Genomic DNA, 15,875 nt, shown 5'->3' with positions numbered 1-15,875 from the left:
ATCTTACTTGTGAAAAACCTTCCTCAAAAGCCAATTTGAGAGGTCAGCCACGTTCAGAAACATTCAATGGCTCTTTATTTCTGGACATATATCTAAATTCCTCTTCGTGAATTGTAATAATTTCAATAATCTGGCTTCATTCTCCCTATTCAATATCATATATGCTCTGTTGGCCCAAGTGATTAAACTTTTTATTCCTTATTAAGAGAAATAAATTTTTCTTATGCTTTTTTCTTTATTATGGGTACCTAATTATGCTAAAGCGGCAAACTTGTTTCTCATTTCGCCTAGATGAGGTTGAGTTCCATCTCTAAAATGTTTTCTGAATCCATCATCTCTCAATTCCCACTATAACTGCCTTAATTTTAGTTCCCATTACCTCTCTTTGGGACTACTGCAGTAGTTTCCACTACTCTCTATATATGCAGCAGTACTTCGTCCATGGTACTGTATTACGTGTGTATATATCTTACTTTTTAGCCTAAGTTCCCTGAAGGCAGAGACTGTGTCTTGGTCATTTTAGCTTAATGTCTGATTCATCGTTGGTGTTTTAAAAAATGTTTAGAAAATGACAAGCACAAAATAAATATTGTTTACTAATCAATTTAAAACAATTTAATGACATGGTGTTCCAAGTAGCAAAATAAGTTACAGTAGATAAATGAGAGTGAAATACCCCAGTGGTGGGGCGTGATAATGGCAGTAAGCAGTGGAAGATTCAGAATATCTTAACTTTTATCAATTTAGGATTGGAAGTATGGCTGCAATCCCCTGTGCTATAGTTGTCTCTCTCTTAAGTGTTTTTCCCCACTCTTCCTTTAAAAACACACTCATGCACACACAAAAATGGAAGTATGCTATAACATCATCCTTCTCTTTTAACCTCTATTTGTTTAAATGTCCTATTTCCTCTGGAGTCTGTTTGATAAGTTATACTTTCATAGAGAATTAATCATTTTCTCCAGGTTTTCAAATTTATCTGCAAGTTGCACCAAGGTAGTATCTTAAGATTCCCTTAATTTTTTTCAGTATTTGTGGTCATCTCCTCAAGATGTTTTTATATTTTATTTTTCTGATTAGGTTGGCTACTTACTTATTTTATTGTTATCTTGCCCCCTTGAGAACCAACTTTTAGATTTATTATATTCTTTTTTGTGTGTGTGTGAGGAAGATCAGCCCTGTGCTAACATCTGCCAATCCTTTTTTTTTGCTGCGGACGACTGGCCCTGGGCTAACATCCGTGCCCATCTTCCTCCACTTTATATGGGACGCCGCCACAGCATGGCTCGACAAGCGGTGCGTCGGCACGCCTGGGATCCGAACCTGCGAACCCCGGGCCGCCGCAGCGGAGTGCGCGCACTTAACTGCTTGCGCCACCAGGCGGGCCCCTAGATTAAATTCTTTATTAAATTTATTAATTTCCGTTTTTATCTTTGTTAATCCCCTTTTGCTTTCTTTAGGTTTATTGTTCATTCTTTAACTTCTTGAGTTGGATTCTTAATTCATTTATTTTCGTTCTCTCTTAATATTTGTTATAAAGCTTTCTCTGAGCAGTAGTCCAAAAGCTCTGATATACAGTATTTTTATTAGTTTCTAAATACTCTGAAATCTTGATTTTGCTCTTTGATTCAATTATTAAGATATTAAAAAATTTTCAAGTGGTAGGAGCTTTTTGTTTTTTGTAATTTATTTCTAGCTTTATTGCATTAAGATCAAAGAATACTGTTCACATTACTGCTTTTTTGAATTAATGCAATATTTTTGGTTATTTTTAGGGTACAGAGTTCAGTATAAAGTGGTTAGATCTACCTTATACTGTTTAGACCTTCTATGCTCTTACTTGTCTACTTCACCTGTCATTGACTAGTAGTGTGCTTATCTTTTTCTCCTTGTATCATCTTAGTTTTCCTTTATAAATGTTGATGCTGTTTTTTGGGGTAGTGTGATTTACACTCTTCCACTGTTACAGTGCCTTTCTTCAGTTCATTTAATGGCTTTCCCTTGAATTAAATCTTACTAGATCATGACCCCTTGGCTTTCTTCTGTTTGAGAAGGCACCTAGAGAGGATATCACAAATGTAGATCTCAGAAAGAGCCAGCAAAAACAGTTCTTATTGTGGTACCTCTTGCTGCATGCACCCCTGCTCCATCTCCCGTTTTTGGAAAAACTTCTACCTATTTTGTAAGTTTGAACTCTCTTCTATTTTTATTAAAGATATAGTATGCTTTTCTGTTTATCATTTTTCTTGTAACTTTTGGGTGATTTCTGAGAAGAGAAAGGGAAAATGCTGAATTTATACCACAATGTTCAAACTAGAAATTTCCCTCTTAAGTTTCTGATAATGTTTTTCCACTTACACAGGTAGCCATGAGGGTGCCACACCTTTTCTCCCACTACTCTACTATCCTCTTCAGGCAACAGCAAAAGAAACATTTTACATCACTATATCTCTATGAAACAAAAGTAAAAATCCCCCATTTCTTCCCTGCCCCACCAGGCGATCCCCAAATATGGCCATGTTGACAGTTTAGGTAAGTATGAATCCTTTTCTATACATAACTGTATGCAGACATATGTGAAGTACATATTACCTTAAGAAATTACACAAATGGAATCATTCCACATTTCCTTTTTAAAAATTTAGCAATATGTCATAATTCCCCACATAAATACATTTATTCAATAAATATTAAATGATTATTTGCTGTGTGCCTAGTACTATGTAAGCAGTCTGGATTCATCAGTAAACAAAACTGACAAATATCTCTTGTCGCACAGAGCTTATTAATTCTAGCAAGGTGAGACAGACAATAGATAATAAACTAGTCAGTTACCTAGTATGGAGGTGATCAGTGCTATGGAGAAAAGAAAAAATAGAGTTAGGGTAAGGGGCAGGTGGGCTTAATGCTGAATAGAATATGAAGGCCTCACTGAGGAAATGACATTTGGGCAAAATCCTGAAGGAGACAGGAGAATAGGCCATGAAGATACTGGAGGGGGAGTGCGTTCTAGGCAGAGGTAACAGCTAACGCAAAGTCCTTGAGACCATATCTGGTGTGTCTGAGGAACAGCAAGAAAGTCATTGTGGTCCGCATTTGGAAAAGAGATGCAATTTGTTGAGTGTGGTGTCTGCAGTGGAACCTTTTTCAAGAGATTTTGGTTTAGCCTAATAAAGAATAGTCACAGATGTCCCAAAATGTCATGTCCTCATTTCTATTAAACTGACAGAAATACAGAGCCTATCACCAAGTGCTCAAAAGAGAGGCTGGACATTCCTCGGTAAACTGTAAAGCCACTTCTAAATCAATCACTCTATAATTTTTCCTTCTTGCCACCAGAAAGGCTAAAGCTGTGGTCTCAATAATATGCTTAGTCTTTACCCTGTCCTTTCTTTATAAAAATGCAGACCTAGGGAAGAACAGCCATGGGTGTCAGTGGAGCTGCAGATGGAGATTACCATACCAGGATCAACTACCAGGCTGGGTTCAGCCAGCCTTTTAGGTTTGTTTGATGGGGACTACATACAAGAAGAACCCAGGGCAAAGACGGGAAAATAAAGGTGATACAGCTGGAGGGGGAAGAGGGGAACAAACCATGGTGTGCGTGAGTGTATGGGCAGAGTAAGTTCTTTCCAACCGATGTGAAAGAGTCTAGCTGAAATACTCATAGGACTAAATCTTGTGGCACTAATTTTAGTAACTGAGTTACTATCTGAAAAAAGTTTCCTTTTAAAAAATGTATTTACCAACATTAATTCAGATTGTACTAACAGAACTGTAATTCAAGAAACTGAAACACGATGATGTACACCTGAAATTTATATAATGTTATAAACCGATGTTAGCTCAATAAAAGCTAAAGCAAAGCAGGGGAAAACAGAACTGCAATTCATATACAAAGTAGGCTACAGGTGATCTTTATATATAAAGACAAAATTGTTGACTTTACACACTGCAAAGGAACCTAAGTCACAATTTTACATATGTGTACACACACACACAAAGTAGGTACAATGTGATAGATTAGAAAGAGCATGTGGTTTGGAGACAGATTTAGATTCAAACTCTGAACCTGTCATCCTCCTGTTGGGTAATGTTGAGAAAAAGTACTTAAGTATAGTTTCTGACAAAAAGTAAGCTATTCACTAAATATAAAAATGTAAATATTGTATATAAACAATTTGAAGAGAATTTACAAGGACTGTATTAAATTTAACATGAAAACAGTATATTTGGAATTTAGCAATATGTCATAGATAATTTCCCCACATAAATTCATTTATTCAACAAATATTAAATGAGTATTTGCTGTGTGATACTGTGTGTGTGATGTGTGAGACTACAATCAGTTCTCTTTCCAGTTGGGTTCATTATCTAACCAGAAGAATATAATAATAAAGTTTTTACATTGTACATTATCTGGAAATTCCTAAATTTAGTTATTATGATCCACAGTTGATAACATGAAAAAAGCTTCAGTGTTTAGTTCACAGCTGTTTTGCTGATCAAAGTGACAAGGAGAAATCAAGCCTTAGGAATATATCCTTAATATTTATTTTTTTTTTTTGCATATTAGTTGGACAATGAGAAAGATTTCAAAATTAGATATGAAAAAAGATGTCTAACAATATATTCATACCCTAATACAGAGTCTGAATGCTATTAATATTCTATTTAAAGGTAGCTTTATAGGAGAGGACAGCCTTGAAGTAACCACAGGTAGCTTGTAGACCACAATCTTTTGATTATCACTCTCCTGAAAAAGAAGTGAGGCAAATGTTACTACTAGTGACCAATAATGTAATAAATATAAAATTAATTATGTGTTTGTAAGTTTCTTACCTTCTTCTTCCAGAAAGCTTAAGTTCATTAGGCTGTGTCTTCTTGAACTTCACCCACAAGCAAATGGGGCTCTGACAGCACTGACTATTACATCATCACGATTTCTTAAATATTATGCAAAAGCTATACAGTGAATTAATAGATATTTGCATATTATAAATTATTTATAATATTCAGAAAAATAAAGATAAAGCTAAATTTTAGTCTTCTAGATAACCCCCAAAGAGGTAAAAATGTTAGAAGAAAATAAAAACACATAATAATTTATTTTATGGGATAGAAGTCATTACCAATATATCTTTAAAAATATACCTTAATGGACTACACCATTATAAAATTAAATCTTTGGAGTTTTGAATTATTAAAATAACGAATGCTGTTAAAAGGTACACAGTTTTTAAGCAGTGTTTATTTTTAAAGTAATTGCTATAATAATCAAGCATATCAGTTGTGGGAACTGGATGGGTATAACAGTGACCTCCTAATGAAATGTGATGGTAGAAGTATTAAAGTATTTTGAGCTCCTGGAGTGATGAATTAAGAATGAAATTTTACTTTCTTTTGGTTAAGATTTTACTTATGAAAATGTGTCCCAAGCAAACTACTACCATAATGGTAATCCTTATAACTCCTAGATTACTGTAACCTAATTTTGCCTTTTTTAAAAAAAATACTTGAGTTAATTCAAATTAACTCAAGAGGCTGGTAAGCCTCTTACTGAGCCAAAAGGTCATAAGATAAAAACAAAACAAACCAAAATTTTATTCTTATGAGCACACTAAATACACTTGAATTTAAAAATTCATAAATCAAAAATTAAAACCAATACAAAGCAACTTTTCTTTTTTTTTTTACCTGTAAAATAGCCACTTCATTACGGAGTTGACTTTCCTGTTTTGTGGGGAATCTCATCTTATCAATTACTTTAATAGCCACATCCCTTCCAGTCTTTCTATGTTTTCCTATTTTTAAAAAAAGTATAGAAAAGAAAGAAGCAATTGACAGCTCAATACAACACAAAAGCTTTATCAGGAAGTTAAGTTGTCCACAGACTGAAACCGATATGTATTTACTCTCATATTTCCTTTCTTTGGCTCATTTTGTTCTTTCTTTTTCACTCACCTTTAAGAAATAAATTATGTTTTCCCTTACAGTAGTTGCCCCTAATAAAGGCTGTTCATTATTTGAAACGGCAGGAAATTTGAATGAACTTGTTTGCTGAAAAATAATCTACCTTATTAAATAAATAATACTTAATTACCTTGACCTAGTCTTCAGAGACTCTGTCAGGATAGAAACATTGTACCAATGAATTAATTTTATTCTAGGTTCACTGAGTCAGCACAGAGTGATTTAGCCACATATTATAGCAAGCCTGGAGGCAGAAAAGGCCAGCTAGGAGACTACTATAACAGTCCCATCAAGGGAGGACAAGGGTTTAACATTACTTTTCTTTTGTACCTTAGATCATAGCTTATAAAGTACTTTTATGTATATTAGGTTTAATTAATATTAACAACCCTGTGAGGTATGCAAGTCAGTTTTATTAGCTCCATTAAACTGATGAAGATACTAAGGCACAGTGAAATTAAATGACTTTGCCACTACCGTTAAGTCACAGAGATGGAAAAGATTTCAGGTCTTCAGACCTGATATAACATTCATGCCAACAGTAGACAAATGGTTCCATCTGTGTTGGAAAGCCAGTAGGGCATATACTTCAATAAATAAGCCCACACAGCCCAACATAAACTTCAAACCACTTAGTTTTCCCACACAAACATCTTTATGTGTGAGCTACAAGAACAGATAAAGTAAGACTATTGTGAAACTAATTTTCTGATTCTTTCTCTGTTACTTTTTGAAGTTTGCAGTTGGAATTAAGGAATGAATACCTAGTTATAGTGAAAAGGGCTTAGCTAAAAGGATACAACTCAACCTTTGAGAAAAAAGCCACTTGACAAAATTGTGACAAGACGTAATATCTGCAGGATGTTTTTAAATTTCACAATTTTTCTATAGTACATATAATATGCAAAAGACTGTAGTCACTTACCTCCATAAACGATACCAAACTGGCCTGAACCAAGCACCTCATCTGCAAAGATCTGGTAAACGGTACTGATGTCCTATTCAGGAAAGAGTTAGCAGTAAGGGTTATTTTCCTCTACAAAACAATGTCAATATCTCTGACTCTTTTCATTCAAATACTTAAATACAGTTTTATTTTTATGATAGAGGCAACTAATTTTCATAAGAAAATATTTTATGAAACATTGGCTTTCTATGTCCTAGAAAAGCCCAATTTTAATACTATGACTCTTAATGTGCAAGTATAATATGTTCTGTAAGGAGACCTTGGGGGAAAAAAATGCTTTGAATGAAAAATAATCTTATATTTATTAAGTAGTGATCTATAAAAAATAAACTAACATAAATTAAGAATACACCATTATCTATTTTACTATTAAAGAGATTTGCTATCTTTGATTTGAACGAAAAACACAAAGGTTCGTATTATTGAGATTAGGCTAATTTTGAAAGACTGACGAAAAGAGTATGTGTGAGAAAGTCTGTAACTCAAATCCACTCCTCAATCTTCTTCCCTCCCTCCTCTTCCTTTTTTCTTTTTTTGGTAGTGGTTGTTGCTGTCAGAATATTCTTGGAGGGCACTCTCCAACCCCCTCCGCAGCTGTTTAGTCAAGGTCTCCCTTCTGTTTGGGTATGGACTACAGTCTCCATGAAGCCAGGGACTACATCTGTCTTGTTCAGTGTTACATCCCAGCCAGTGCCTGTCTCATGGTAGTCAGTCAATTGAATAAACTGAGTCTCGTAGGCCTCAATTTGCTCACTGGCGAAGTCGATATCATAACAGTTATCTCACTGGATTTTTTTTTTAAACAAGAATGCGTTTTACACTGTCATTGTATTTTTTTTTGGTGAGGAAGATTGGCCCTGAGCTAACATCCGTTGCCAATCTTCCTCTTTTTGCTTGAGGAAGATTGTCCCTGAGCGAACATCTGTGCCAATCTTTCTCTACGTTGTATGTGGGATGCCGCTACAGCATGGCTTGATGAGCAGCGTGTAGGTCTGCGCCTGGGATCTGAACCCATGAACCCCGGGCCGCCAAAGCAGAGCACGTGAACTCAACCACTACACCACCAGGCCAGCCCCTCTCACTGGATTTTTAAGTGAATTAAATGAGGATATATACAAACTGTCAAGTCCAGTGCCTGGCATGTAAAAATCAGCAATTCTGCAAATCTCAATTTCCTAATTTCTGTTTAAATTAGGTAATCTTAAGTAAGATATTGAATTCCCTGGGACTTGGTTTTCTTATCTGTAAAACGGCATTGAGGGGCCAGCCTGGTGGCATAGTGGTTAAGTTTCTGCACTCCACTTTGGCTGCCGGGGCTCGCGGGTTTGGATCCTGGTGCAGACCTACACACCACTCATCAAGCCATGCTGTGGTGGTGTCCCATATACAAGGTAAAGGAAGACTGGCACAGATGTTAGCTCAGGGACCATCTTCCTCAAGCAAAAAGAGGAAGATGAGCAACAGATGTTAACTCAGGGCCAATCTTCTTCACCAAAAAACAAAAGCTACTGATCTCCATCTCTCTTGAGTCTCTTCTAATTTAAAAAATGCCTACGATTTTATGATTATCATCAACATTTATTGAGCTCTAACTGTATGTAAGGCTCTGTGACAGGTAGCTAATTGAGGGACTTATGATGTAGTAGGGGAAATAGAAAAATATACTAAAAAAGATATTCAGGACATCATATCAGGATATCAGGGTCAAATAACTATTATAGTAAAGATTATCCTAACATCTTTACTAACTCACCAGAATAACCTATACCCTCCATGCCCTCTGAAAAGCATATACTGACTGATGTCTACAGCAGTGTAACAAATGCTTGTGGCTAGTCCCCCCATGAGTAACTCTTAAAACCAAATTTGTTCCCAAATGCATTATGCCAAATGTACTTATTATAAAGATTACATGGTTTAATTAAGTATTACAAAAAATTAAATATAAATCAACAAAACATGAGAGATTTCTAGGAAAACTAAGTAGTTCTGGAAACTACAAAAATGAGGCACTAAAACAATTGCTGTCAATTTACTTGTGAGCAAAATAAACACTGAAGATGTGGTGAGTGAGGATTCTGTTCTAAGAATGTTTTACAAGTATCCTTGGCTCCACTATAAAGAAATGAAAATTGGAAATTACAGACAATGCATTATGGGTGGTGGTGTCTAATGAAGAATTTGTCCCTAGTTCCTGAAAGAGAGACTCTAAATCCTTGGAATTTCCCAATAGGAGTATCTTTGTTATTCATGAGCCCTTCGGATTACACCTGAGTTTATGCTAATGAGATACTCAGGATGGAGGAGAGTCACTAGAAAGACCAACCACATGGTTATTTTTGAGCCAGTACAAACTCAGGGGAGGAGAAGGGGGTAGGAAATTGAGTTCAATCATGGGGCCAGTGATTCAATCATGCCTATGTAATGAAGCCCCAATAAAAACTTTGGACACTGCAGTTCAGGAGACCTTCCTGGCTAGTGAACACATCAGTGTGCTGGGAGGGTGGTGGGTCCTAATTCCAGGCAGAGGACACAGAAGCTCTACATTCAGAACCCTCCCAGAATGCATCCTCTGTGTCTTTAGTTGGCTGGTCCTGATTTGTATCCTTTATATTAAAGCTGTAATTTTAAGGACAGTGCTTTCCTGAGTTCTGTGAGTTATTCTAGCAAATTATTGAACCTCAGTGTAGGATCACGGGAATTCTGAATTTGTAGCCAGTTGGTCAGAAGTGTGGGTAACCCTGAACTTCTGGGTTCTGGGGACCCCTGAACTTATGGCTGGTGTCTCAAGTGAAGGCAGTCTTGTTGGGAACTGTGCCCTTAACCTTTGGAGCCTGGACAAAATCAGGGTGGTTAGCATCAGAATTAGATTACTACATTACAGGTGTGGTTGATGCAAGAAAGACAAAGAGGAACTGTACTTAGCAGACACACAACTTACAGAAAAAAAATCTCAGCCCTGTGACAAAAGCAAACAAATGTGCATATATATATTTTCAGCTATAATGAAAATTTTAAGGTTTGTAAGAATCATTTTTACATGCTTCTCGACTTTAATTAACTTTTTGTTTAATCAACCAAATTTTGATTCTAATCAAATTAGATAAGGGAACATCCACTGTTTAAATAATAATTGCTAGAAAAGGTTCTTTCACAAAGACCAATTCTGAACCTTTTCCCTCCTCAGCTATGAATGGATATGTCCTCAAGTTCCTGTGGGATCGTTCAAAGTTTGTAATCTCATATTTTTGTTATCCCCCTTTCTCTCCCAGGAATCTGGTATGTATTCTACCTACCACTAGGACAAGAGATACACAGATTCTATCTCCTTGAAACCCTCTATCTCCTACAACACTACTGGATATCTAGTCCACTGCAATCTTAGAAAACCCAATGGCATTTATATATTACAGAGCTATAACAGCTGGATGCCCCAAGTAGAAAAGGAAGAGAGATTTTTATCAGAGAAATTTATATATAGCTAACGAACAATTTTCTGTCTTGTCTTTCTACTCCAGGGGTTGGTACACTATGGCTTGTGGGTCAAATCTGGCCTGCTGTCTCTCTTTGTATGGCCCTTGATCTAAGAACAGACTTTAAAATTTTAAATGGTTGAAAAAAATCAAAATAATAATAATATTTTGTGACACATGAAAATTATAAGAAGTTCAAATTTAAATGTCCACAAATCGTTTTATTGGAACAGTCATGCTCATTCGTTTATGTATTGCTTATGGCTGCTTTCTCACTACAATGGCAGAGTTAAGTAGTTGTATATGGTTCGCAAAGCCTAAAATATTTACTACCTAGCCCTTCAAAGAAAGTATGCCTGTTATAATCCCTATCTTACATGTACCAACATACACCAGCTAAACTTATCTAGTCACTATTCCTTAAAAGTCCTGCATTTCCTGCTCTCCTCCATTTGCTTCTCTTATTCCTTGTGCTTGCATGAAATATTGTTCCCCCACCCTCATCCTCTCAGCACTTCCGTCAAAACTCCTTTCCATCTTTTTAGGCATAGCTCAAGTTCCAATTCCTTGAGGAAGCTTTCCCTGCTGACCCAGCAAGAAGTAATCTCTCTCTTCTCTTTGAACTAGACTATCACTTTGTAATATTCTAATTTCACTTATGAAGAAGTTAACTTTCTTTTCATAATTTAAAAAATCTGCCTTAGTTTTCTTCATAAAGCAGAATTCCTCAGGGAAGTTATCCCCACAAAATCTAGCCTGGTGTCTTTAGGCAAACTGCTCAATACTTGGGCTATGAACCTATTTCTCTAATAAGATTTTCTCATCTTATTTTCCTTATTTTAATCACCCAGTTGGCATATTTTAGCTGTAACTTTTACTTACCACATTCTCCTGGATCTGACAATTAGATACAGAGATACTGGTAGACAAATCTTCTGTAAAATATAAGAATGATGTATGAGAAAAGAACAAAATTGTTAGCATACGACTTAATAATATTAATATTTACTGACATGTGAATGCCCATAGTATATTAAATTAAAAAAACTGGCTAACATAGTTAATATAGTTACATTCATAAAAAAACTTATGCACATACACAATATTAATCCATCAACAAGAAACTGGCTAAATAAAATATGATACATCCATACAAAGGAACACTATCTAAACTTGAATGCTGTAGAACTGTAAGTACTGAGTCAGAAAGCTATCCAGGACATAATATTAAGTTAAAAAGGAAAGTTGCAGAGTAGCAGCATCTTAATTAAAAACAAAAAAACATGATTACTTCTGGTGAGTGAGAGAGGTGGGGGTGGGGAACAAAGATTTTAGTCTGTATACACTTCTATACTACTTGCATTTTTTAAAACTTAAAAAGCATGCATTACCTTCATAATAAAAAAAATTAAATTAGGTAAATCTATATACTGACATTGAAATATATCTGATATATATTAAACAGCAGAGTTGCAAAGAAGAACAGAGTATGACCACATTTTTTTGTGAAAATAAAAATATAACAATATAGTACAGATAGTATAGGCTCCCCTTCCCCCAAGCACTCCCCAATTCAAGAAATATACACCAAACGTTAATAATGGTTTTCTGAGGGCCCGGCCCCATGGCTTAGCAGTTAAGTGCGCGCACTCCGCTCCTGGGGGCCCGGGGTTTGGATCCCGGGTGCGCATTGCTTCTCTGGCCACGCTGAGGCCGTGTCCCACATACAGCAACTAGAAGGATGTACAACTATGACATACAACTATCTACTGGGACTTTGGGGGAAAAAAAAGGAGGACTGGCAATAGATGTTAGCTCAGAGCCGGTCTTCCTCAGCAAAAAGAGGAGGATTAGCATGGATGTTAGCTCAGGGCTGATCTTCCTCAAAAAGAAATAAATAAATAAAAATAATGGTTTTCTGAGGCAGGAGATGAAGGACTGGGAATGGGGGGAGGGGAGAGGTGTGTGTTATGTGTGTATAGGGAGGACTTTCTCATTTTATATTACTTATTTCTATAAAGTTTAAATGTTTTTATTACTTTGGTAAGCAAAAGAAATAACTGACGAGAAAAAGAGAAAAGGGAAACATGGGAAGTAACCAGGTATCAAAAGAGACCAGGTATCAAACATTTCGAATCTTGGAGACAACTCAAAGAAACAATATTCAAAATTTCCTTTATAATCCCAAATATAAAAATATAAAATTTCATTAACAATGAAATGTAAGCAAACTATGCATCAAAAATAAGTAACATAGTCAAAATTTCCATTTAAAAATATTAAGTCAATTAAAAAATATCATTAATTCAAATATTAAAAATTAAGGAAACAAAAAAGGCACAGCATCAACAAAATTAATGTGTCTAAAACTCTGCTTTTCAGTAGTTCCACTTTCCTAGTAATCAATATTTATTTTGTTTCAAAGGGCTCAACTATCCAGCTCCATTCAGTTTTAATTTCATTTAATTTACTTATTATTTTTTCCCCCAAAGCCCCAGTAGATAGTTGCATGTCACAGCTGCACATCCTTCTAGCTGCTGCATGTGGGACACGGCCTCAGCATGGCCAGAGAAGTGGTGCGTTGGTGTGCGCCCGGGATCTGAACCCGGGCCGCCGGCAGCGGAGCACGCGCACCTAACCGCTAAGACACGGGGCCGACCCCAGTTTTAATTTCTATTGCTTCCCAGGAGAACTCTGCTCCAGACAGGTTGTTACAGGAACAACAACAGAACAGTATTACTTATATGTTAGGAAGTGTGCTAAGTGCATTATGTGCATTTATTATTATTCCTGCTTTAGTTAGAGAACTGTAGAGACCTAGATCACACAGTAAGCAGCAGAGCTAGGCTTTCATTCTCCAGAATCCTCACACTTAACCCTTCTACAATTCTGCCTTTAGGAAACTCTCAACCTTGGGGAGGCTTGAGAGAGTCCCTAATTATACCCAATTATATATAAAATTTGTATGTTTGCGCTTGGATTATTTTATGGGGAAAAATGTCAATGGTTTTAGAATACAGACAGTTCTAAAATCCCCCCAAACTTAAGAAGCACTATGAATATCCATGTGTTCTCCCCCTAAGAATCAATATTAAAAACACCAAACATGTTCATGGTCATTATCCTTGTCCCTTTGATCACACTTGTCTCCTCAACTAGAGTAACACTACTCCTCCCCCACTCCCTATCACTTCGCTCTGCCTATCCTAACATACTTGAGATCCCAGGTTGGGGTCCAAATCAGGTTTTTCTATCATGAAGTCTCTGCTTACTCTTCCTATCCATATCTGAGTTCTTTGAGTAATGCATTACTCATTTTTGCATGCACTGCTTTATGCTACTATCTAACACTTACTATGTATGTATGTCCTATCTCCCTTAATATAGCTTTTAAAATTTCTGCATTTCTGGCCGGCTCCGTGGCTTAGCGGTTAAGTGCGTGCGCTCTGATGCTGGTGGCCCAGGTTCGGATCCCGGGCACGCCCCAAGGCACCACTTCTCCGTCCAACGCGAGGCCGAGTCCCACGTACAGCAACTAGAAGGATGTGAACCTACGACATACAACTATCTACTGGGGCTTTGGGGGGAAAAACATGAATAAATAAAATCTTTAAAAAAAAAAAATAAATAAAATAAAATAAAATAAAATTTCTGCATTTCTTTTGTATTCTAGTTCAGAGCCTAGGCATAATGCCAAGAAGAGTTGCACAAAATAATATATGTGAACTGAAATAAAATACATTTAGAAACTGGTTGATACCTATTTCAATTTAAATATATTTGTCTAATTAATGAATTGTTTCCTGATAAATAACATAATGCCAATGGGGGTGGGAGTGACATTATACTATGGCTTTCTGATTAAGTGTTCACTTGAACTTTTATCAAATTTAGGTAAATTTTATAAATTTTGTTGGTGCAAAGAACATGTGTTTAAATTATTTTTTAATATTTCTGAATGATTAGGCCGGCCCCGTGGCTTGGTGGTTAAGTGAGCGCGCTCCACTGCTGGCGACCCGGGTTCGGATCCCGGGCTCGCACCGACGCGCTGCTTCTCCGGCCATGCTGAAGCCACGTCCCACATACAGCAACTAGAAGGATGTGCAGCTATGACACACAACTATCTACTGGGGCTTTGGGGGGAAAAATAAATAAATAAAATCTTTAAAAAAAAAAAAATATTTCTGAATGATTAAATTCAGTTAAAAGAAATACAGCATTTCTTTTTTTTTTTTTTTATAATTTTATTTATTTATTTATTTTCCCCCCAAAGCCCCAGTAGATAGTTGCATGTCATAGCTGCACATCCCTCTAGTTGCTATATGTGGGACACGGCCTCAGCATGGCCGCAGAAGCGGTGCATTGGTGCGCGCCCGGGATCCGAACCCGGGCCGCCAGCAGCAGAGCACGCGCACTTAACCGCTAAGCCACGGGGCCGGCCCACAGCATTTCTGACTTCACAGATTTTATGAGTATGATGTGAATCATAGCACTTTATAGTCTGTTTATATCTCACTATGAAGCAAAATACAAATACTAGTAGTTTACTTAATCCAATGAGAGTTCATAGATGCCAAACACTGTTCTATACCTTATAGGTTCTCTTTCATTGAATGATGACAACCCTATAAAGTAGGTACTATTACAGAGAGGTAAAATACTTGCCTAAGGTCACACAGCAGGTTGGCAGAGCCAGGATTTAAATGTAGGGAGACTGACTCTGGAGCCTGGCTCTGGGGATTGTATAGATACACTATAACCAACATAATTTTATAAAGGAATTAACTAATGTTACTGGTTACTAAAGATGAAGCTTAAAATGAGCATTAAAAATACATACAGAATCACAATCAGACCCACAAAATGCTTAAGAACCAATGGGGAAAAGAAGTCATCAACAAGCTTATTGCTTACTGTGATCTTTCCCTTGCCCTGGAGAAGTGCAAACACTTGCTTGAGGGGTAACAGGCATGAGAGCTTGGCGAATTGCTTTTTCCCAGCTCTGTGCTACATCAAGTCCAACTCCAGTGGCAGCAAGAACAGGATTGTGAGAGCTGTCCCCATTGTTCTCACCAACAAAGTATACCACAGTATCAGTGATGATTTCAAAACAGTGTGGGTTGCTGCCTTGTGAAATGTTTGTGAAATCTTGTGGCGAAGATATGCGGAGAATTTCTGAAAGTGGAATTTCCTGAAGTAAAAAATTAAGCATTGAAAAGTATGAATACATCTTTGTTATTTTCAAATTCACTAAACAATCAAATATATGCATTTCTAATGAATGCCATTAAGATGAACACAAGTACGTGGCACAGGGAACAAACAGTCAAATCTTAGGACAGTATCTACCTTGAAAGATCTGCATGTCCAGCAATGCCAATGGAATATAAAAAAAAGCCAGTGATTAAGCCTGAAGCCAGTTATTAGAATGCAAGGAAGGAGAGGAAAGATTTAGGAAGGCA

At 36.6% G+C, this 15,875-nt stretch overlaps 1 protein-coding gene across 3 annotated transcripts in view; it reads right to left on the bottom strand.

Moving 5' to 3' along the window:
• PRKD3 (protein kinase D3) overlaps positions 1 to 15,875 on the bottom strand; it is a 90,018-nt gene that overhangs the window by 10,192 nt on the left and 63,951 nt on the right. For all 3 annotated transcript variants that reach the window (XM_087436886.1, XM_087436887.1, XM_087436888.1), the window contains 4 exons: positions 15,328 to 15,604; positions 11,296 to 11,348; positions 6,899 to 6,971; positions 5,698 to 5,804 (listed from right to left, as the gene is read on the bottom strand). In XM_087436886.1, coding sequence (XP_087293012.1) covers positions 5,698 to 5,804; positions 6,899 to 6,971; positions 11,296 to 11,348; positions 15,328 to 15,604 — 510 coding nt within the window. The remainder of the gene's footprint in view (positions 1 to 5,697; positions 5,805 to 6,898; positions 6,972 to 11,295; positions 11,349 to 15,327; positions 15,605 to 15,875) is intronic.

This window comes from Ceratotherium simum, chromosome 11, assembly GCF_057802395.1.
Source record: "Ceratotherium simum simum isolate JZ-2026a chromosome 11, ASM5780239v1, whole genome shotgun sequence".
NCBI lineage: Eukaryota > Metazoa > Chordata > Mammalia > Perissodactyla > Rhinocerotidae > Ceratotherium > Ceratotherium simum.
This window is presented reverse-complemented; position numbering and strand designations above follow the sequence as displayed.